The sequence below is a fragment of the Strix uralensis genome, chromosome 1 (genome assembly GCF_047716275.1).
Source record: "Strix uralensis isolate ZFMK-TIS-50842 chromosome 1, bStrUra1, whole genome shotgun sequence".
Lineage (NCBI taxonomy): Eukaryota > Metazoa > Chordata > Aves > Strigiformes > Strigidae > Strix > Strix uralensis.
The window spans coordinates 30,819,033-30,843,244 of record NC_133972.1 but is presented as its reverse complement, the minus strand read 5'-3'; the positions used below and the strand labels follow the sequence as shown (position 1 = coordinate 30,843,244).

The window sequence follows — 24,212 nt, the reverse complement described above, 5'->3', positions numbered from 1 at the left end:
AGTTTGTGTGTGTATTTTTCTGAGCACAGTTTGCTTACCAGAACTGTGTTAATCTCTTGGTTTGGGGTGCTCTTCTAGTTCTGGTTCTTTCTAGAGAATAAAGTCTAGCTGTGTGGTATATAAACAAGCAAAACCAAACAAAGCAACAATAATAACAACAAAACACCATGAAAATCCCCCCCAAAACATCAAAACAAAAACCAACTTGTAATTAATAATGTTACTTTCTATTGCTTTTGAAATAAATTTCAGCAAGTTCCTGTGCTTTACAGGGTTGATCGATACACCTTTGCTTTGATTTCAGGCAGAGGAGTCCTGTAAATGCAATGGCTGGAAGAACCCCAACCCGCCTCCCACGCCGCCCCGGGCAGAGCTGCAGCAGGTGGCTGTCAGCCTCGGCGAGCCCTGTCGCAGCTGCAGCCACGCGCTGGGTAAGCTTCTGCCTCTCTTCTGCAGTCCGCGTGCCTATACGCAGAAATCTCTACTCCTGCAAGATGGAAGTCAAGATGCCATGCCAAGATCTAGAAATGGGGGTTACAGTTGGACATAAATGTCAATAACTTGGCTTAAAATATGTTGGAAATATCCTAAAATGAGTTTTGAAGAAATTGAACTAAGGTACAACTTCTAACAACCCAGACATTCTAAGTGGTTAAAATGCAACAGCACTGTTAAGCTACCCGTAACAATTTTAATAGTGTGTAACATATGCATTAACCTCACATTGTTTTATCTGTCAGCTGCCTTAGTTACAACATGAATAACTCTCTCCTGTAGGCTCCATTATGTTTTCTTACTATAGAATAAACTATAAAATATTCTTGAACATTGCTAAAGCAGGTATTCTTACCTACAAAAAGAACTGCCTTTTCCGTGTCACAGAAAATAATAGTGGGGTTGCATATCTTAGCATTGTCTAAGTTATTGTGCAGACAGCTTGCATGTGTTGGAAGCAACTGTTCAAAATCCTTGTCTCTAAGCTGGAGAGACATGGATTTGATGGATGGACCACTCGGTGGATAAGGAATTGGCTGGATGGTTGCACTCAAAGAGTTGCAGTCAACTGCTCGATGTCCAAGTGGAGAGCAGTGATGAGTGGCATTCCTCAGGGGTCGGCACTGGGACCGACGCTGTTTAACATCTTTGTTGGTGACATGGACAGTGGGATTGAGTGCACCCTCAGCAAGTTTGTTGATGACACCAAGCTGTGTGGTGCGGTCGACACGCTGGAGGGAAGAGATGTGCCATCCAGAGGGACCTGGACAGGCTGGAGAGGTGGGACCGTGCAAACCTCATGAACTTCAACAAGGCCAAGTGCAAGGTCCTGTACATGGGTCGGGGCAATCCCAAGACAAATACAGGCTGGGAGATGAGTGGATTGAGAGCAGCCCTGCGAAGAAGGACTTGGGAGTATTAGTGGATGGAAAACTGACTATGAGCCAGCAATGTGTGCTTGCGGCTCAGAAAGCCAACAGTATCCTGGGCTGCATCAAGAGAAGTGTGGCCAGCAGGTCAAGGGAGGGGATTCTCCCCCTCTACTCTGCTCTTGTGAGACCCCACCTGCAGTGCTGTGTCCAGCTCTGGGCCCCCAGGCATAAGAAGGATGTGGACCTGCTTGAGTAGATCCAGAGGAGGCCACATCTTCCCTATGAGGACAGGCTGAGAGAGTTGGGGTTGTTCAGCCTGGAGGAGGCTCCAGGGAGACCTTATAGCAGCCTTCCAGTACTTAAAGGGGGCCTACAGGAAAGGTGGGGAGGGACTCTGTATCAGGGAGTGTAGTGATAGGACAAGGGGTAACGGTTTTAAACTGAAAGAGTATAGATTTAGATTAGATATAAGGAAGAAATTCTTTCCTGTGAGGGTGGTGAGACACTGGAACAAGTTGCCCAGAGAAGCTGTGGCTGCCCCCTCCCTGGCAGTGTTCAAGGCCAGGTTGGACGGGGCTTTGAACAACCTGGTCTAGTGGAAGGTGTCACTGCCCATGGCAGGGGTGTTGGAACTAGGTGACCTTTAAGGTCCCTTCCAACCCAAACTGTTTTAAAATCCGCTGTTAAATACTGCTGTGGTTTTTGTTTTTTTTTTTTTCCTCCAGAATAATGATTTGTTACCCGCATAGCCTGCAATAGAGTGGTGAATCACTGTGTTATTTTTTTAAGAATTTCTATTTATCCAAAATAAAAGCTGATTAATTTTTCTGTATACATTAGCAATTATTGAATAGAAATTGAGGTAAAATAAAATTCAGAATTAATTGAAAAGAAGCAGTTGCTATTTAATTTTTGTTGATGTTGAAAACCTAGGACAGTCAAATAAGAAAAAGGAAATCTAAAACCTTCAACATGAATCATTTATGTTTTTTACTTTTAAAAATAATATTGTACTTTGTGTGGAATACTTTTTTTTTAATTGGGATTTATTTCTACTTCTGCTCTCTTTTTATGCTCTCATTACATTTGATCTAGTTCTGGGCTTTTCAGCAGATTTCTTTCCTTTCCTGATATCCAAAATCTCTAGGTTTTCTTGCAGAAGAAGATTAACAAATCCATATTATCACAGAAAGTTTGGTCGCTTTAGCCAAGTTAGTTTCAGCCTTTCATCACGCAACTTCTCTGTGCTGCTCTTGGTTATGCAATTAGGGTATCTAGTGTTACCTGTCCCTTTCATTCCTGACCTTTGAAGAAAGAGGTTTTTCTTTTTTTTTTTTTTTTAAATCTTATGAGATGTTGTGCCTGTGAGTTCCTGGTTCTTCAGCAGAATTTGTGGATGCTATGTATTTTGCAGAAAAACTGAGCTCTTCTAAAGGCTGAGGCTGTTTTTGGTCTATTAAAAAATCTTTAAATCACTCATTAGCTAGGGAACCAGGAAAAAACAGTACTGTAAAATCAGTACCAGTGAAATGTACCTTATGGAACGAACTGTATTTTTATTTATTGCTGTTTTTAGAAAAGGTAAAGTTTCTTATTCTTCTGACTGCAGCTAATGAGGATGATGTTTCATTTGAAATAAATGAATTGCTGTCCTCTTCCTCATACTACTGGCAAAAATATGTCTTTCAGCAGTGTTTTCCAAGATAATTTTCCTATTCATCTCCTCTACATTAGCGTGTTCCTGCTGAATACCTTTAAAACCAGACTGACCACAAGGTGTGTAGGCTTCAGATTATCATCTGCACTTCATTTTCTCTTCCTCAGAGAGCCGCTGAAATAGCAATGTAGAAATTCCTGTACTGGTTAAAGCCATATCTGATGTAAAATGCAGGGTGTTAGGTTTTTTTGCCTTTTTTTTATTTATTATTTTCTTCCAAAAGCAATCCTAGATATTAGTCTTGCTTGAGACATCTCTTTTTTGGGGTATGGTTCAATTTTCAAGCCAGTGCAGTTTTTGGTGCATAAATCTGTTTGGCTGTACGTATTAGTTTATCGAGCTTATTTCTGTCTACTTACCTACAACTTATATTCTATTTGTGGCTCAGCCTGCAGTTTGGCCCAATACTGGGTTTTCAGTGAATATTTCTTTTATTTGAGTGATGCATTGGGTCACTACCATAACACTGTGAAGTGGTGACTGAATTGGGTGCTGGGAGAGTTGGGGTGTTGATTGATAGCCAGCTGAACATGAGCCAGCAGTGTGCCCAGGTGGCCAAGAAGGCCAATGGTATCCTGGCTTGTATCAGAAATAGCGTGGCCAGCAAGGACAGGGAAGTGATCTTACCCCTGTACTCGGCACTGGTGAGGCCACACCTTGATTACTGTGTTCAGTTTTGGGCCCCTCACTACAAAAAGGACATTGAATTACTCGAGCGTGTCCAAAGAAGGGCAGCGAAGCTGGTGAAGGGTCTGGAGCACATGTCGTATGAGGAGCGGCTGAGGGAACTGGGGTTGTTTAGTCTGGAGAAGAGGAGGCTGAGGGGAGACCTCATCGCCCTCTACAACTACCTGAAAGGAGGTTGCAGAGAGCTGGGGATGAATCTCTTTAACCAAGTAACAAGTGATAGAACAAGAGGTAGTGGCCTCAAGTTGTGCCAGGGAAGGTTTAGACTAGATATTAGGAAGTATTTCTTTACGGAATGGGTTGTTAGGTGTTGGAATGGGCTGCCCAGGGAGGTGGTGGAGTCCCCATCCCTGGAGGTGTTTAAGAGTTGGGTTGACATAGCGCTGAGGGATCTGGTGGAGTTGGGAACTGTTAATGTTGGGTTGATGGTTGGACTGGGTGATCTTCAAGGTCTTTTCCAACCTAGACAATTCTGTGATTCTGTGAGAGTTCACTCTCCACCAGCCTCAAGACCAGGTGTTACATAGAGACTTTTTTCTCTTTTTTATTGGTTTCTCCTGTGTTACAGGGTGCGCTTTCCTGTTGGTAAACACTTTCAGTCTTGAGTCACTTTTAAAACTAGTTAAGTAATGTGTTAGTACTCTATATACACACTCAGTCTCTCTTTTTTTCCCAGCACTATCTTCAGTTCCTGCTATGCACCTTCACGTAGTGTATTAAGGTGTTTCTTGTTTTGCCTGTCCTATTACTAGGACATTTGCCTGTCCTTTTTATGTACACACTGATTTTGAGATAGACTGTGGACACATTCCTTATTAATCTGTTTTTTCACTGCTCCTAATTCATACATTCAAGTACTTGCTTATTGAAGTTGCACAACTGAAATAATTAACTTCCTATTTTTCAGGTCTTCATCTCATTGCATTGGCCTTGTTCTTTCTGCTTGCTTTCTTCTTCTGCATGCTGTAGCAACCTGCACTTTGTTTTGTTTTAGTTTGGTTTTGGGTTTTTTTTGCGAGCATAACAGCAACTGAGGAAGGCTGTACCAGTTGGGCAATGGAGATAAATGGGACTGCGTAGTCAAGAGTAATTCAGTATTTGATGTCAGTGTACTAAAGCTTTGATTTTAATAAAGGGTTTACTAATGGCCACAAGAATTTGGGAATGGGCAGTGAACATCTGAAGAAAGATACTTTGTTGGGCTGATGTACAAACAATGGTGAGTCTACAGTAAATGGTAACTGATAGTAAATACATGCTGGTAATACGATTGTTACTTTTAGGTTCACGGTATGGATAATAATTCTCTAGTTTAATAAAATGTTTAAATACAGCCACTAAGTAGTCAAGGCAACTTTCAGTATTGTTATGGAAACTGCATGGAAATGGCTTCTTATGCTGATGTTTTATTCATTTGTTAGTTGAGTGCAAGGTTTCTTTAGTATGTTATCAATTTCTAATGCAGTGCTCATCTAGGGAGGGTATTTATTACTTTTACAAGATCAGAACAGACATCTGGGAATATTAAACCTTCATATCTGGCTCAAGGACAGAAATGAAATTGTTTTATTCTGCCCAGAATGGTGAATATTTGTCCTTAAAGAAGACTCCCGATGGCCATTCCCCTTTTAGTTCTGAGCATACGGTCAGAACTTAAGACACTGTATTATAAATGTTCATTTAAGTGGAAAAAATTGCTGGCATCTTTTTAATGTTCTGAGCTACAGTGTCCTTTTTACTTGAAACTACACAAATTTATTGAATTTTAGTGTTTTGGCAGGTGTCATACTAAACTTCCCAAAACAAACTGTCTTTGCTGGGTGTCACATCCCGTGCATGTCTCCCTTGTCTGAGCGGGACGTGACAGGTGTTCAATAAATATGGCAGTTTTCAAGTCAAGTGTTATTTCCCCCCACTTCCTCCCCCACTAAGGAATCAGATTTACGTTGAAAATTTCTTACCAGTCCTAATCACACTGGCATATCTGAGATAATATAATAATTATCTAAGAAGTAAATATTGATAAAATTATTAAAATACAGAAAAACTAATATGACCAACCTTTTAAATAATTTTCCTTTTCTTTTAAAGGATATTTTCTTGTCCTTTCAAGGGAAAGGATATTCATACCACATACATTGGCCTGGAGTCAGCGAAGATCGTTTCTTTTTGTGATGCAAATAGCTTCTTTCTGGGAATTGACTTTTTATTTTAAATTGCCTTCTCTCTTCCTGGGGCCAGTTGTTCAAACCAGCTTGAAATGAATGTCCTGCTTCATGCCTACAAACCTCAAGCTTTTGAAAATTACAGTTGTGGAACTGTATTTACCTGTGGAGATGATAAAAGGGAGTTTGTCACTTGGAAATTCTGATATGTTGAAAGATGCTTTTTTGTAAACCTCTGAACAAATGAGCATGTACAATCTGCAAAAGCTTTGTTAATTTGGTGTGCACAAAGCATAGTTTGACCACAGATGATATGAAAGTAAGAGACTTAGCCATTAATGTCCAATTTAAAACAAAAAGCCTATTTATGGAGCTGTTTTTTTGTTGTTGGTTTTTTTTTTTTTTTTTAACTCTTCACAGAATAAGGTGCTACTTGCATCAACACCTGGGTTACCTAATGTATGGGAATTATGGATTTATTTTCTTTAGTCAAGAAACCTTGTCTCAAAAGCATAGCTCTTGGACAAAAGTGTACGTAGTTATTTATATATTGCAACGTATTAATACAGACAGGACTTGTGTGGTCTGTTTTAAGTGTTAACAGACACTGTGATTCTAACCAGCCATCATTCCTCTGCTGTGGGAATTACCACCACTAGACTACCTTTACTGTGATGCACACATATTTCAGTTACCTCTGATAAGATGTTCTGTTTAAATAGGTTATTACAGGATCAGTGCCCTTACTGTTATGGCTTAGTTTGAGATAACCTGGGGAATACTTGTGCTATTGGTTCTCTCAGTAGGCTTTTTACAGGCTTGGATTTTTCTTTCATTTAGCTGCTCACGTTTCTCACCTGGAGAATGTGTCTGAAGAAGAAATGAATAGGCTGCTGGGGATTGTGTTGGATGTGGAGTATCTGTTCACCTGTGTCCACAAAGAAGAAGATGCAGACACCAAGCAAGTTTATTTCTACTTGTTCAAAGTAAGCTGAACTTGCGTAGTGTAGTCTTCTCAGGTTTTCACTCTTTCACACATAAGCCAATTTCACTGCCCCTCAGGCATGTATTGACTTCATCTGGTGAGAATTTTTTCTGTAGTGTGATGCTCTAGTGGCTAACTATGGGCTAGACTTTCTGGTACTTGCAGTGTACCGTATTGTTGTGGTTTAACTCTAGCCAGCAGCTAAGCACCACGCAGCCGCTCGTTCACTCCTCACCCCTCCCAGTGGGATGGGGAGGAGAATTGAAAAAAAAAAAGTAAAACTTGTGGGTTAAGAATGGTTTTAATAACTAAAATAAAATACAACAATAATAAAATAAAATATAACAATAATAAAATGTAATAATAATAGTAATGAAAAGGAACATAATAAAAAGAAGGGAGAAATAAAACCCAGGAAGAGACAAGTGATGTACAGTGCAGTTGCTTACGACCTGCTGACTGATGCCCAAGCAGTGATCTGCACCCCCAGCCAACTACCCCCTGTTTATAAACTGAGCATGATGTTCTATGGTATGGAATATCCCTTTGGCTAGTTTGGGTCAACTGTCCTGGCCTTGCTCCCTCCCAGCTCCTTGTACACCTGCTCGCTGGCAGAGCATGGGAAACTGAAAAATCCTTAACTTAGGATAAGCGCTACTTAGCAACAACTAAAACATCAGTGTGTTACCAACATTATTCTCACACTAAATCCAAAACACAGCACTGTACCAGCTACTAGGAAGAAAATTAACTCTATCTCAGCTGAAACCAGGACACGTATCTTACTCCAAAAGTCATCCAGATGATTGAGGAGCAGACCCTGACTCCTGTCTATAAACTGTGCAACCTGCAAGCCTTACCCTCTTCACTTACACATAGGAAAAGCACTTGAAATAAACGTTAACTTATCTGCCTACATTTGCTCACAGAAGCCTCTTATATGCATTTCAAAGAAGGTGAATTCACAGTGAAGTTTAGTAGCTATAAATTTAGATGACTAAACAAGCAGATATATAGTCAGGAGATTTTCAACACTGCTTGCAGTGTGTTGTGTACCTGTGACTTCCATTGACCCTACGTATGCAAAAATGCTAATTGTAAATATGCTAATTAAAAAAATTCTATATTTTTAACAGCTTTTGAGGAAGTGCATTTTACAGATGGGAAAACCTGTAGTAGAAGGATCTTTGGAAAGTCCCCCATTTGAGAAACCTAGCATTGAACAGGTCAGCAGTCAAAGTCTGGGTTTGTTTGGTATGGGGTTTTTTATATTTGGTGGGGTTTTTTTGTAAACATAGGCACTGGTTTTTGAAAACATGGCATTTTAGACAGTTTGCAGATGTTTCTGTGTATTACTTTGTCCAAGTAGGGGACTGTGGGAGACTTCTGCTGCTTCTCCTTTAGTGTTGGTACAATAGTTACATTATTTGACTTCTCTCATCATTCATCTTATGCTTTAGTGAAACTGACTTTTTTGTGGTTTTAGAGAATGAACTTAAAATACTACTTTCTTGTGTGGCAGTTCTAATCTTTCTTTGTTTCAAGTGATGAAAAATGCTGTCAAAGTTTTGAAATCTAATATTAAAATGATACTTGTCTTCTGTAAATCAGTTAAAATGTTACAATCCAATTCAGTGAGGTCATAGCCTTCTCTTTCAAAGAGTACACAATAAAAAACAAAGCCGAAACCAAAGAATAACTGAGGCTTTTGTAACTCTTAGTGGATAAAGAACATATGACAAATTCAGATTTTGGCTAAGCAAGCTCCTGAGAATGCACTTTTGGCATGCAAGTGGGCCCATTAGCTCCAGTGAGACTATGCAGAGGCTCACATACCTCGGTGAAACAGGAGCTCCATGTTTTCCCATCAGTGGATGAATGGATGCTCTATTGTTAAACAGAATATTTTAAATGTGAAGACTGTTATGTGCAGTAATTATTTCCTTGCAACTTATAATTTAGGAAAATCCAAACACTTCATTGCTGAATTTCTGGGAAGTCTTCACCTTAAGTTCTCCTTTAGTTTGAGTATAAACAAATAATAAGTGTATGTAATCTCCATACGCTTCTAGTCCTTAAAATATACTATTAAAAAGGTTTTGTACAATATAATTTTTTTGTCACATTCTTCATACTGTTCAATTTGCTTGAGAAAGTAACACAGAGATCAAAGGATAATTCTTCTTACAGTTTATTTTGAAATAATTTTCCCTTAAAATAGATCAATCTTTTCAATTCTGTTTTTAGCAGTTCATCAACTCAATCACACAAAATTATTTGCTAAGCAGCAATATTATAATCATTTTATAATATATACATATTGGAGCACTTTGTTACACATTTTAACTATCTTCAGTAGGTTTTTTTAAAGTGGACAGTATACAAAGTGCAGTGGGGGGACATGCTGGCACTTCTTGAAGAAATAATACGATGTGTAGACACAAACTTAACTAGAAGTCCACAAGCCCTAGTCTTCTATTGAAAGGTAGCTGGAGAGGTTTATAGGTGATACTTGATTTACAGAGGAAATAAATCATCTAGCATGGTTATCAGCAAAATTGTGCATATGTGAGCATATAGAAGAAAGCCAGCTGGATCTTTTTCTGTTCCTTGACGAAGTTTTTTACTTTGAGAAGCAAGGAAAAATAAAGAATTTTCCATCTCTTACTTTAAGTCAGCTGCTGGAGGTGGATAGAATAAAAACATCTGGATGTACCTGCTGCTGTGTGCAGGGGAACCAGATTGTGGCAGCTACATGAGTAGCTGAGCAAGGAGTTTGTGGTCTCCCATGTAATGCAAGTTCAGGGTTAATAAACATAAAGTGTGGAATGTTTGAGGACACTCCTACAAAAATTGTGGCTAAATAATTTAACATAATTTTCTTCTGTTTTAAGGGTGTGAATAATTTTGTGCAGTACAAATTTAGCCACTTACCCTCAAAGGAGCGGCAAACAATAGTGGAACTGGCTAAAATGTTTCTGAACCGCATTAACTACTGGCACCTGGAGACGCCTTCACAGCGAAGACTAAGATCACCCAATGATGATATTGCAGGGTATAAAGTGAATTATACCAGGTAACGCTGTTTTTGCTTGTTACAAGTCTTGCTTACAAATATGGCATGTACGCACTTCAGGAATACACCAGTACCTGTAGGCCTCGGGTGCACCATGTGAATTTTTGCAGTCGTGGAGTTTATATGAAAACCTGATGGTTTGAGTGAAACTATTATCAGAGTTTCACAGACATCCTTGTGTTTTGAGAGGTGTGCTTTATCAGCCAAGAACAGGGAGTAGATGTCGCAAACGACTGTATCTAACAATGCTTTTGCATGTCCTGCATTTGCAAAACTGCTCTCAGTCTTCTTAACGTATGAGCCTCATGTAAGATCCTTATTTCATGTACTAAAAGTTCAGGCAATTTGTTATTCAACTGAAAAAAAAAAAATGGAAGAAGATAACATTAAGCAATGTAAAGCGTCACAGTTTGAAACCAAATCATGGAATATTTGAAAAATTAAAATAATTTCATAAATGCCTGAATGATAAATGGGGAGTAGATATTATTAGGTTCCTTAAAATGATAGTTCTTGTTATGATCTTTTAATACATTGTCAGAATTCAAAGGAGTAACTTAGTCACTGGGGGAAGAAAAGCTAGGATGAAAAGACAAGTCTCTTTTAATTTTGCTTTTCTCATAACAATAGTGCAACGCCTTTTTCAGTTAGCACAGCGACAGCACTTAATGGTTCCTGCCGGTGCAGGCAACAGTTAACATGCCGCCTGGGAGCACAGGTGGCAGCAGTCAGCGAAGGTCTCTTTCAGCATGTCTGTTCCCAGGAACAGCCTGGGTACACTTTTCCTGGTGGAGGATGAGCACTGCCTTCTGCCCGCTTTCCTGGTGGCCTTTCCTCTGACAAACCTCAGCTCCGTGAAGGAGAACAGCAAACCCTGCTGTGAGTTGAGACTGTGGCTGGTGATATGGCAGACTGCGCTGTGCCTGACCGGGCTGCTCTCAGATGACCTCAGATGGCCTCAAATAGCTACCTGATGTAAAGGACAACTACTGATAATCCATGGGGCTCCTAACACCATATTTGGTGGGTCTTTGACCTCCCATTTGTTTGTGATACAGATGTCAGATAGCCAGGGTTGGTTGGAGTCAACTTTTATTAGGAATCAATAACTAGCATTGGCTCTGGTTGGTGACTTTGGTTGTGACCTTTTGTCACTTGTGGTTTCTCAGGCCTTCCTGCTCGCAGTCCCTAAGGTTCCCTCTGACCCGAAGTACCGCCTCTTTCTATCTGATCTAACCTGTCATTGTGAGCTTCTCCTCTCCATGGTGTTCGAGGCACTGCTCGGGGTGCTGAGGAAGCTGCTGTGCACCATGGGTGCACCTGGAATTCTTGCAGTCACCAACTTCATTTGAAAACCTGACAGTTTGAGTGAAACTATTATCAGTTTCACATGCATCCTTGTGTTTTGAGAGGTGTGCTTTATCAGCCAAGAACAGGGAGTAAAGGTCTGCTAACAACTGTATCTCACAACTCTTTTCTGACTCTTGTGTTTGCAAGAATTAAACACAAGAGTTTGGGAGAGCATTTTGAGACAGGCTGTACTTTGAGTCTGGGTGAGAAAACCTGTGCAGGATCCAGCACAGTCTGTTTGCATCCAATTCTTAACATTGTTTTTCATTGTTGGAGCTTTCATAATGTTTGTGGTCTGATTCTGCTAAAGCTACAGATACCATTGACTGTTCACTTGCACAGAGATACCAAAATCTTTATATAAATTTAACAGATATCATGACCTAAATAGTCAGTGTACTCCTGATTTACCTCTTCAGTACCATGATCCCTTTTCCAGGAAGAGTAACACAACATGCTATATTTTCATACGTACTTCTTAATGCAAAACTCATTACGGAGGGAGTTACTGGTAAATGAAAGAAAATCAAGTCAGGGTGTAATGGGAGGAAGCCAGCTGGTGGCAGACCAGGGTGGGAGTCCAGTTGGATTGGGATGGAGCTAGTTAAAAGTGTCACCCCTTTTGCATCTATGTGGGGAGATGTAGAAGTTTAAAGAGGGACAAATGGAGCAGGCAGGAGGTGTGGGAGGCTGAATGAATGAGCTGTGGAGAGAATCCCTGAAATCAGCACGAATTTTATGTGATCTATGATTATTGTCTGGAACAAGACTGCTTTTTGGAAACTAGACTGCAGAGAAAAAGAATATATAGAGACTTAAAAGTACTTGGCTGTCATTTCTTTAAAAAACTGGGCAATATAAATGCTGCTTAACTCTGTCCAGACTTGATGTGGAACTGATTTATGTGGTCATATAGCTCTCAGCTGCGTTATAAATGATGTGGGTAGTGGTTTTATTGCATTAATTCATATGTTAGATTGTGATAATTATCTGGCTTTTTTCCCCTTTACAGGTGGCTTTGTTATTGCAATGTCCCTCAGTTCTGTGACAGTCTACCTCGGTATGAAACCACCCAGGTTTTCGGTAGGACATTGCTGCGCTCTGTTTTTACTGTAATGAGACGGCAACTGCTGGAGCAGGCCAGGCAAGAAAAAGACAAGCTTCCTCAAGAGAAACGAACACTAATCCTCACCCATTTTCCAAAGTAAGAGGTCGCAATGTGCCTGCATTTAAGGTTAACCAGTAGTACGCAACTTTGGCATGGAAATGGAGAAATTACCTGCAACTTAAAATAATTTCTCCTTTTATTGAATAACAAGTAGATAGTGCAGCTTTCTTTTCTGCCATAGCTTTAACTAGCGTATTTTATGTACACAACCACTTGTTTTGCTTTGTCCTAGGGCTTTACTTTATAAAAAGGATTATTCATCATGCTGGGGGATTGTGCTTATTGTCTATTAGCAGATATTGTTGGTCACTTACTTTCTTTTTCTGTAGTTCTTGGAAGCAGATCTCCAAAAACATACTTGCTTCTGCTTTTGTGAGGGAGCAGTAGAAAAGGGAATGTTGTACTGGAGTTTACACCTAAGAATTTCAGTTTAATTCAACATTGTAATAGCTGTGGAACAAAGTAGTCACCCCATCTTCAGAAGAGATGTATGTATTCATTTGACAAAGAAGAGAATAATTAGTATAAAACTGCATCAGTGAATCCTAAACTCATGAATTTCATATTGACTACCTGTTGCAGTACTGGAATATTGATGACAAGCTCTCATAGTTAAACAACAATTACGTATTGGGGTATGTGGGGGAATGACAGTCTTGAAACACGTTCAACTTTGACAGTGCTTAATTTCAAACATTTTACTGGTGATTAAGGGTGGTGGTGGTGACAGGATCATTCATTGTATGCTTCCTGGTAAAATAGTGTATTGCTTCAAAAATACCCTTATTTTGTGAGGGTGACTGGGCTCTCTAGCCCATATTTTAAAAGTCTGTCCCTCCTAACTGAATCTACTGGAGAGCTGATGGCACTGATGCTATGCAAGCTACTGTCTGTGACTAGAGTTGGGTTAGTGCTCAGGGGAATGAAAAACAACATAAGCTTTCCAAAGCTGGCTAGAGCCAGGATTTGTTACTCCTATTATTATTAATAGTGCCTTTTACCACTTTGAAGAATGTAAACTGTGTCTGGGGTAGACTGTTATGGATACAGGAATGTTTGTGTATATCTGGGAATAGGTATAAAAAAGGATTTAACCCTGCATTGATATAAGGAGCAGATTTGCAGAGGAAGAAGGTGTGCATATGCCCCTGTTTCGACTGCCTTTTACAGCCTAGACAAGTAATTTGAAAACCATTATTATTCACTGCAGTCCATTTTAATATTCTGCTGGGGGAAAAAAAAAGACAAGCACTGTTTGCTCATGATCTGTGAGAAATAGGAATAACGTTTTAAATCTTTTATGGGCTGTACTTGTCTGAAGCATTTGTCCCTCTGCTGGCATTACTCAGAGTGAACCCGGTGGAGGAGCTGCAGCTCAGAGCATGGAGCCGGTGCCTGGTGTCAGTGCAGGGCTCTCGACTGCCCTGGCGGCTTCTTCCTGGGCAAAGGGAGCACCCTCAGGTTTTGTCTGTATGTACCTAGGAAATAGTCACCAAGGGGTCTGAACGCAGAGCGTCTGTGCTGCCTGTAAATGTAGCCTTGGCTAAAGTTTAATTTTGTGCTTCTGCTCCATCATAGATGGTCAAGTAGTTGTTGCAAACTTTTTAGCCATTATCAGCTGTATGGATAGCAGCAAACACCACACATTGCTGTGCTTAGGTATGAATGTCCTATATATAAAATACGAGAGTAGGACTTGATCCAGAAAATCCTTACCCTGTTCAAGAAAGTCTTACTCAACAGTCCTATTGGTTTCAGCTGGACAGTTTCTATACATATAGATGACTCTAGAGAGTAAAAATGTGCTGTGTCAACTTCTGGTCTGAAGACCCTTTTTGTGCAGCATAGGATAAGCAGCTATCTTGCTTCTGGGAGGGAATTGATATATAGCCCTGTGAAGGCAAGTGTGCTGGATAGTCTGCTCTGTGGAATTTCTCTCACCTATAATAATACCAAGAGAGGTTTAAAATCACACTGTTTCTGTAAGTGTACCAAAGTAAGATTAAAAATACTATTATGCAAGCACAAATGTTCAATTAAATGTTACAGTAGGACACTTAAAGGAATTAAAATGCCTTCCTAAGAGCATTGTTAATAACTAACACTGGTATTTTATAAATCTGTAAGTGGCAGAAAGCAAGTGCATCTGCAAATTACTTGTTTGTCAGAATAGACATATTTTGTCATCGTTGTATGACATGAGTACCTTGGCATCTGTCAACTCATAGCTTTCTTATTAGTGCACTGTTTTGTTCTGTAAAAGTAGTTTGTAACCATTTCTTTCTGCATTTGCAAATTAGATAAATATTGCTTATAATAAAAGACTAATTTTCATAGGTGAAAGCACTCTACTGAATTAAGGTACTTAATGTCTTCTCCAGCTTGTGATTTTTTTTTTGTGTGTGTTTTTTTAAAAAGGAGTTGGCCAACAGCATTTTCTTACTGAATCAGTAAATCTTTTTAAATTAAAAAAAGTTGCAAATGCTTATTCTGAAAAAGAACCTGTTTTGAATGGTCCTATTAAGTTAATATTTCACCTGGTTTTGTGCCTAGGTTTCTGTCGATGCTGGAAGAAGAAGTGTACAGCCAGAATTCTCCCATTTGGGATCAGGATTTCATGGTGTCTAGTTCCCGAACTGGCCAGCTGGGAATCCAGACAGGTAATTTGCGTTTAGTGATGGGTTAGGGAGCACCTGAATATAAAGATAGACCTGTACAAGTGATGAATTCTAAGGAAAGAGACTTAGATATGCACCTTTATAAATAGCAGGCTATACCAAAATCAGTCTGCCTCAAGTAAGCACAGGTGTCTGACTCTCTGGTGCTTCCTCGTATAAAGATCCCATTTTGACAATGAAATCCAGCTAATTGAAGGTGCCAGTGGAGCGGGCTGGGTGCTGAGGCAAGTCGCCTGAGTATTCAAGCAGCACAAGTGCACTCGGTGTGGGCAAGTGAGAATGGTTAGTAGGTAAATGGCTGCGGTGGGTCACCTGCTGGACAGTGGTCCCCTCATGTAATGACCCACTCCAGTCCTCTGACTCCAAAGCAGTAGGGAAGTAGGGACCTTCCACATCAGGTGTCCCGTTGCCTTTGTACACATGCCTTTGATTTCCTTGGGATTTTTTTATAGCTTTTCCTGGCTTTGTTTCTTATTTGTGTGCCTCATCGGCTATTCTGCAGCTTTATTCACTTTTCCTCAGTTAGGGTACATTGCAGGGGTACAGTGATGATGGTTGTCTTTCATTTTCCTCTTCTCCTCTTCCTTTCTGCTCAAAAGTATTTAAAATCCATCTATGCAGCTCAGAGGTTGACTTCAATTTTCAGGTATTTAATTCAATATTTTGTAACAATTCAGTATTTTGAAATAATTATTGATTATCAGTTGACAAAACCGTTGTGTCAGCACTTCATCTGATAGTGAATTCCTGGAGCAGTAGTGAAATTTCACTGCCACGGATACAGGCTTTTTTTGTGAGAAATTCCTGGTCTGCACCATGAACTTATGCCTCAGGCACAAGTTCATTTCATCTCAAAAATCATGTTGCTCTCAGAGTTCATTCTGTCATGTACATTTCTGCAGTGCTTCATCTTAATGTGCACCTCTTAAGCCCTGGATTCTTGGCATGAATGTGGCACAAAAGAGCCGTTGCTGGTGATGACACCAGCATAGAGGCATGCAAAGAGAAAGACTGCAGGTGTCCAGACTATGAGCTATCACCTCAACCCCCTGTCTGCCTGCGAAAAGTCCTGACACAAATGAAAACTGGATGATTTGGGATGATTTTTTTTTTATTTATTTTTTAAATATTAGAGAGAGATGTTAGTCTGTGGCCTTTTAAAATAATAGTTTCATCTTCTTAACTGGTGCAACAACTTCTCCCTTTATTGAGTTTGAGTTGTCCAACCAGTCTTTGGACACTGTTAAAGTGGACAGCTGAAGCTGAATGATGAGATTTTGCTTTTCAATAGACCCCCTACAAAAAGCCTTTTCATGAAGATAAATGCCAGCAGGCTTGGCAGGTATGTGGAGGAGGTTTGTTTTCTTAGCTTATGCTCAGCACTGCAGAATAGTGAAGCCTGATATTTGCAACCTCTGTCATCCAGCAGTAATATAGTCACTCATTAGGTAGAAGTTTAGAAAAATATGTTGACATGAAGCTTTAATGTCTCTGTTTGCGAACTGGTAGCATGTTCTTTTGCACAGCGTTAGCTGTTACTTCTCAGGTGGTGGGTGTGAAGTTGGGTCCATTATTGTGACAGTCAGCACTGTAATGGGTTCCATTCCTGATTTTTTTGTGTTTGCCTTTTATGCCATTGCAGTTATCAGTCCTCCTCCTGTTGCAAGATCTGTTTCATACAGTGCAAGTCCTTCATCTCTGGAGCAACCCAACAGTGGGAATATGAGTCCTGCTTGCAAAGTTTCTTCTGCCCTTGACCCAAACCTAGGTAACAAAGGGGGAGAATTGCTTTTTGGCCTCTGTCACTGTTATCAGCAAGCAGTTGCAGTATATGGTGACCATTGCCTTCATTCTGCAATAGTGACCTTGAGGTGTTTTTGCTAAAAGACATGCACACACATACTTTTTCTCCACTATGGTAATGTTTAACCAGCAGAAATGGCAACTGTATTTGAAAAAAAATAAATTGGTTTGTTTAAATTAAATTAAAATGGGGAAAGGTCTGCTGTGTCAGAGATTGTTGAAAAACACTTTACTTGGAGTACATGTATTATGGGCCATGAAAAAAGGTTTCACTTAAAAAAAAAAAAAAGAGTAGAAGAGGCCATTGCATTTATTTTTTTTAATCTTTCAAGGTACTGAAATTGCATATATTTGAGCAATAAAGAAAAGCACAAACATAGCAACTAGGTTAAATGTAAAACCTGAATGAGGTCGGGTTAAAAAAAAATTGGGGGAAAAGAAGTTGCCAAATGCATAAATTCTCCTAATAAATCCTTTTTCAAACACCTCAGGATTAATGAGCCTGTCAAAAGACTTTGTAGGTCAGAGAGATGATCACGAGCTTATGAAAGTAAGTCCTCAAGGAAGTGGAAAAAGCTAAATAAATTCTTAGCCTCGGTGTTTGCTACAGAGGAACTTAAGGTGGCTCCTAAACTGCAGCTTTCTTTGAGGGACAAGTTGGGAAATGGTCTTAGAAGTGGGAATGAGTAGAAGATTTTTTTTTTTTATTACAGATCAGCAAACTGAGTAGTAAGTAATCACTAGAAAGATTACATTTTTTTGATAGTTTGAAAAGAAATACGGAAATGACAAACTAACTAAGTTGGGCAGCTGAGCAGTCATTGGAATTGCCCTTGGCACTACAGAACTGAAACACTACAGATGCAAAGCTAGTTTTTAAAGGGGTTTTAAGAGAATTCAGAAAACTGTCAATTGCAAGTCTCCTATATCAGACAATTAGAAGAAACAATAATAAACTGATTAAGGATGGAATGAATAAATATGTCAGTAATGTGATGCATGGAAATTCAGTGTGCCTTTTGTAGAACTCATGACTTGTACATATCTGTGAAGGAATTGTTCAGCATTTGGAAAGGGTTTTGAGTATGTGGATTTCCAAAAGGCTTTTGACAAATAGCTTCAAAAAATTCTGTTTTAAAAAAAAAAATTAATCCCTTAGGAAATAAGAAGGAAGGTCTGTTCACATATGAATAACTGTTTAAAAAGTAAGAAACAAAGAATAGGAATAAAAATTTCCACAATGAAGGGAGGTTAACAATAAAATCACATTGTTAAGAAAACAATTGTACTGCTTGAAAGTCTGCTTGAACGGTTTTATCCTCATATATTTAGAGTGCTATAGCTGTGGGAAAACAATCTGTACCATATGTGTAAAATAGTGGGCATAGTGGGCCCTAAACTACCTGGTTGTTTCAGAAAGAGGATCTTAAAGCCATTGTGGATTTTCCTTAGGGGGGAAAAAAGCCCCATCAAACCCACAAAACCAAACTAACATCTCACTGCTAAGTGCTGATCACAAAGGCAAAATTCTGCATCCTGGCTCTGATCTTTAGCAGATCTGTAGGGAAAAGATACAGGAACAAGTTAACCATGGAGTGATATTCCTGTTTGTATGCTTTCCTAGTATTTGGCAGTTTGCTGCTTGAATAAATCCTGAGCTAGCAGCTGACTCTATCAGTATTATTGTACCTCTGCTAGTCCTTGGTGGGCTCTTCTTTCATGAATGTAACTAGTTGCTTTTGCTATATTACATGTTGGTCTGCAGTTAGTAGGTATATTTTCATTTGGAAACTTTATATAGATTTTTCTAAGTCAAATATGTATGACATGTCAGACTGTATGTGCTGCTTGGTTTACAAAAAGGGTGAAAGAAATCTATACTGGATACTTAATTGCAGTGAATCCCAAAATGTGATTTTATGTTAGCCAGAATTATGCACTATTTGTGTGTTGAGAACTGACCTTCCAAGATAGCAATACAGAGGTTCACTGCAGATGATGCTGAAGCAAAAAGAAAAAGCAAATATTTTCACTGTGACTTTACGGAGGTATGGGAGAAGGAGAGGTATATTAATCCTGCTTCATGCTAATATCCCAGTGCTGCAAAGACAAAAATGTAGCAGTGGTAAGTATTGTTCATATTTCATTTATTTCTCTTTCTCCCTTTCTATAGGGATTTGGGTTTTTTTATCCAAAACTTGGTGTACAAACTAAAGAATAGTGCTAGTCTGTGGCAGTTTGGTTGTTTCTAATTTGTCCTGGTTTTGTTTTATAGGGGAAAAAAGAAAAAATAATGAACCCTATTCTCTGGAGGATTCCAAAAGACCAAGGGTTGTAGGAGATATTCCTATTGAATTAATCAATGAAGTCATGTCAACAATTACAGATCCTGCAGCAATGCTGGGGCCAGAGGTGAGAAATGTATAGCCTTGGTGTTGCAAATGGTCTGTAAATGGTCTGTTTTTAATAAATGTTCCACATGGATAGAGTATGATAAGCTAAGAGTCCACAAAATTGACCATGCTGTCAATGAGAAAAATAGAACCTTTCAAAGAGTATGATCATGAGCAAAAAATATTGATGAAATGCATCACTAACATGAAGAATAGTTCTACATTTTTTTAATGCATTGTGTACTGTCTGCAAAGAGAGTTGGATACTAGTGATAGTAAAAAAATAGAACCCATGTTATCTTTCAAGGTACTTCTGTTAGAGAACAGTTTCAGAGTATGCTTTTTATTGTTAATCGTAGATGTAGCTCATAAGACAAGATAAATGGGGTTCAAATATTGCAGCAGAATGAAAGATCCAAAGTTAAAAAACTTCTGTCTAGTGCAGAAGGGCTGATCTAAACAGTTATTTGCTCTGTCTTCCACAGTTGCTCTTTTTTTTCTGCTGGAAGAGAAAAACAAACAGAATTGCAGAATTGTGCCATGTACAGAATTGCACACTTTTGTTTTTTTGGCTGACTTTTCCTCCTTCTGTTCCCTTCGCCAGGCTATGCTTTGCCAGCAGCTCTTGTTTGCCAAGGTTTAGCTAGAGGCTGCTGAAGATTTGGAACCACCTACATTTCTTAGTCAAACTATATACTGTGACTGATGGCTCTGCATATTACAAATGCTGTGCCAGTCTGGCTGTTGGGGCTGGCAGTGACTAGAAACCTAGCAGCCAAACTTTGATCTAAAAAGTAAACAGTATGTGCATGCAGAGATGTTTTGGCATTGTAAAATGATCCTGAAAAAAAAGTTAAATAATTTGTCTTATTTTCATCTACATTCAAATATATGGATACAATTGCTAGATATGTAACAGCAAAATCAGTAGGAATTAAAACGTTCTTTTTAGGCTCTTATGATAGTGGCATAGATAGCGGAAAGCACTACGAAAATGAAAAAATATGACTTTGCCTGCACTGCCATTAAAATATGTGATTTGCAGTATGCGTAGGCAAATCCACTACTTTTGTCCAAGCTGGCTAGACTAAAGAAAATATGAAGACTTAGTGGCATAGACTTCAACTGGATGAATGCTGTCCCCTGAGAGATGTTGGAACTTTTTGAGTCATAACCATTGCTGTTGTTACCTAATCTGTACCAAAAGAAGTTTGAATATGTCTTTGTACACTGCAGTATAGACTTATTATATCCAGCTTACTTGATGGTGTCAGTTCTGCTAAAACAAGATAACCATTTTCAGCTCTATTTTTGTAAAAAGGTGGCTTGGCAAAAAGAGGGGGTTTTGACTGTTTGTTCCTTAAGGCTGTTCCATCAGAGGATGTGAAATCTCCAAAATGTGATTTTGTTCCTCTCTTGTGTGGCACAGACCAACTTCCTCTCGGCGCACTCAGCCCGGGATGAGGCGGCGAGGTTGGAGGAGCGCAGAGGGGTGATCGAATTCCACGTGGTTGGCAATTCCCTGAACCAGAAACCCAACAAGAAGATAATGATGTGGCTGGTCGGTTTGCAGAACGTGTTCTCCCATCAGCTGCCTCGCATGCCTAAGGAGTACATCACACGCTTGGTCTTTGATCCGTGAGTATCGTTGGAGAGGGGTTTGGCGGGTGAGATGAAGAGAGCCTGGTGTTGCTTGCAGGCAGCAGTGTAGGAAGGGGCCAGCTGAGGTGGTGTGGAAGGCAGCCCTGCCTGTGTTATCCTTTTCCCAGCTTTTCAAGCTCCCATAACTCCTGGCCAATCTAATTGGATTGTACCCAAACACTATCTCGGTGGCTGTATTAATGACAAATTGTTGTACAACTGTGGTGGATTGACCCTTGCTGGATGCCAGGTGCTCACCAAGCTGCTCTGTCACTTCCCTTCCTCAGCTGGACAGGGGAGAGAAAAATACGACGAAAGGTACATGGGTCGAGATAAGGACAGGGAGAGATCTTTCACCAGTTACCGTCATGGGCAAGACTTGACTTGGGGAAAGTTAATTTAATTTATTACAATCAAATCAGAGTAGGATAATGAGAAAATAAATACTAAATCTTAAAACACCTTCCTCCCCCGCTACCTTCTTCCCAGACTTAACTTTGCTCCTGATTTTCTCTACCTTGTCCCCCCCAGTGGCACAGGGGGATGGGGAATGGGGGTTGTGGTCAGTTCATCACACATTGCCTCTGCCGCTCCTTCCTCCTCAAGGAGAGGACTCCTCACACTCTTCCTCTACTTCAGTGTTGGGTCCCTCCCACAGGAGACAGCCCTCCATGAACTTTTCCAACATGAGTCCTTCCCACAGGCTGCAGTTCTTCATGAACTGCTCCAGCGTGGGTCCCTCCCACGGGGTGCAGTCCTTCAGGAGCAGACTGCTCCAGTGTGGGTCCCCCACGGGGTCCCAAGTCCTGCCAGCAAACCTGCTCCAGCGTGGGGTCCTCTCTGCATGGGGCCACAGGTCCTGCCAGGAGCCTGCTCCAGCGTGGGCTTCCCACGGGGTCACAGCCTCCTTTGGACATCCCCCTGCTCCAGCGTGGGGTCCTCCCCAGGCTGCAGGTGGAGATCTGCTCCACTGTTACCCTCCATGGGTGCAGGGCACAGCTGCCTCACCAGGGTCTGCGCCACGGGCGGCAGGGGAATCTCTGCTCTGGTGCCTGGAGCACCTTCTCCCCCTCCTCTTCACTGACCTTGGTGTCTGCAGGGCTGTTTCTCTCACATATTTTCCGTCCTCTCTTCACTGCAGTTGCCCAGTTGCGCAGCAACTTTTTCCCCTTCCCAAATACGTTATCACAGAGGTGCTATCACCGTTGCTGATGGGCTTGGCCTTGGCCAGCAGCAGGTCCGTCTTGGAGCCGGCTGGCACTGGCTCTGTTGGATATAGGGGAAACTTCTAGCGGCTTCTCGCAGAAGCCACCCCTGTGGCCCCCAGTTACCAAAATGTTGCCATGCAAACCCGGTACAGGAATGTGGGCCTGCAGGGAAGGCTCCTACCTACCTTGTACTTTTGAAGGTTAGAAGTGAAAGTCAGAAAGTAATTACAGTGCTTATTAGTGGTTTCCAGGCCCATACTAACTTGCAGGCTGCTCCATCTGTCTGTGGCGATCATGAACCAAATGGCAGCAGAGACTGAAGTTTTTCAATGAGAAGAACTTATGGGATTTATGAAGAACAGCAGCATATAAGTCAGCATGGGAGAAATCACTCCTCATGCAAGGACATTGCTTTTCTCTTTATCGGTGCAAGTTTCCTGTCTTGCTTTGGGTGCAACTGTACACCACAGGCACATGAAAAGAGATACATCGGCTGTAGCAGCATCCACAGGTTGCACATGGTACTCCACCTACCCTAGTGTCCTGACTGAATTGTGCCTCAGCTGCCAAAGCATGAAGGGAGGTTCTCAGAAGTGTCCACCTTTCCAGCATTGTGTTTCCTGCAGAGTCTGCTTCCTTTCGTCCAGTATGTTCTCCCAGAATTTCTGCCTCTGAACGATCCATGTCCAACGATAGCCTAGGGGTTTGCTGTACTGACTGTAGCACTTCACGGTGGAGGATGCCTGTGGGCTCATTGTTGTGTGTCAGCAGACACCCTGAGAAGCTCTGATTGAGCTGATTGCAGCCAACAGTGCAGCCTGGTTTGTGGAAGAGCCTTTCTCCACCACCAGTGATACTGGCCTCTGTCTTTGTGCCCGGTATTATAGGTGAAGCAGTTATGAAAACATTTCTGGAACCATTTCCTCTGCTTTTAGGCTCAGTAACATTCCTTGACAATACTCTCAGTACTAGCAAATGCTGCTGTTGCCAGGTCTGTGCCATCCCTGAAGCACAAACAGCACAGTACTGGGGACTGTTGGACAGGACTTCAGTCTCCAGGCACAGGACACTGATCTTGGCGTCTTCTTCTAGGTTCTTCAGAGGGGAACAGCACTTGTCTTGTGAGGGCCAGCACCATTCCGGACTCTTCTACCTCTCCTTTGTGGAGATAAGCACTGCTCCATTGGGAGAACAAGGCAGCATCAGGATCTTGTCTGAGTTAAGGAGCCCTAGCAGCACTGCAATCTCAATCAGAAGCTATTGGTTGAAAAAGCCAGGTTCCCTCACAACCGAACATCAAAGCAAAATTCTGAACTAGTGGTGTTGAGTCATGGCCTTCTCCCATATTTCTTACTGAGAAAGACTCTTCTAGTAGGCTGAGAGGAACTGCTGGTAGTTTAAGTGCTCTCCAGTATAGTTATTTGTCTGGAGAGTGATCTGTGCTTGAGAAAGAGGTATTGCTACAGCAAGAAAATGCCCTCTTTTGTGTGCCTGAGGCAAACAGTTGACCCAAAGGAAGTGAAGTACATTGCCTGGACAGCTCAGAGTACCCCAGCATCTGCTGCAAAACTCCAGGGACACACACTGGGGACATATGCTGGGTAGTGGGTACGCACAAACCTATGTCAAGTGTGAGATAGTGGAGTCCAACAGTTCTCTCCCCAAATTTCTTTCAGCTATTACATTACTTATCACCTTTAATGTTCTTATTTCTGAAACGGCCATCCTTACTGAATCATGTTGCTTAAACAAATCAACATGAGTAAACAAAATTAACAGTTCAAGCTACTACATTGCTGCTGTCATTCCACAAATAAAAGCACCAAGAAAAAGAATAGTATATAAAATGTATAAAATCTCCTTCAACAGTGGCACATAAAATATAACTACTCTTCAGACTACCTTTTTTGTAGGGCTCACTTTTCGCACCAACCTTTCCCCCCAAAAGATATCTTCTGTAAATTTACTGTATAC

General features: G+C 40.7%; 1 protein-coding gene across 3 annotated transcripts in view; it reads left to right on the top strand.

The window, feature by feature from the left end:
* Positions 1 to 24,212, top strand: part of KAT2B (lysine acetyltransferase 2B) — a 48,189-nt gene that overhangs the window by 8,415 nt on the left and 15,562 nt on the right. For 2 of the 3 annotated variants that reach the window (XM_074861259.1, XM_074861269.1), the window contains exons 2-10: positions 305 to 431; positions 6,777 to 6,922; positions 8,058 to 8,147; positions 9,816 to 9,997; positions 12,360 to 12,551; positions 15,069 to 15,175; positions 16,836 to 16,961; positions 19,272 to 19,408; positions 20,819 to 21,027. In XM_074861259.1, the coding sequence (XP_074717360.1) occupies positions 305 to 431; positions 6,777 to 6,922; positions 8,058 to 8,147; positions 9,816 to 9,997; positions 12,360 to 12,551; positions 15,069 to 15,175; positions 16,836 to 16,961; positions 19,272 to 19,408; positions 20,819 to 21,027 (1,316 nt within the window). Of the gene's footprint in view, positions 1 to 304; positions 432 to 4,906; positions 4,991 to 6,776; positions 6,923 to 8,057; positions 8,148 to 9,815; positions 9,998 to 12,359; positions 12,552 to 15,068; positions 15,176 to 16,835; positions 16,962 to 19,271; positions 19,409 to 20,818; positions 21,028 to 24,212 lie in introns of all 3 variants that reach the window. The other variant, XM_074861278.1, reaches the window with a different exon arrangement.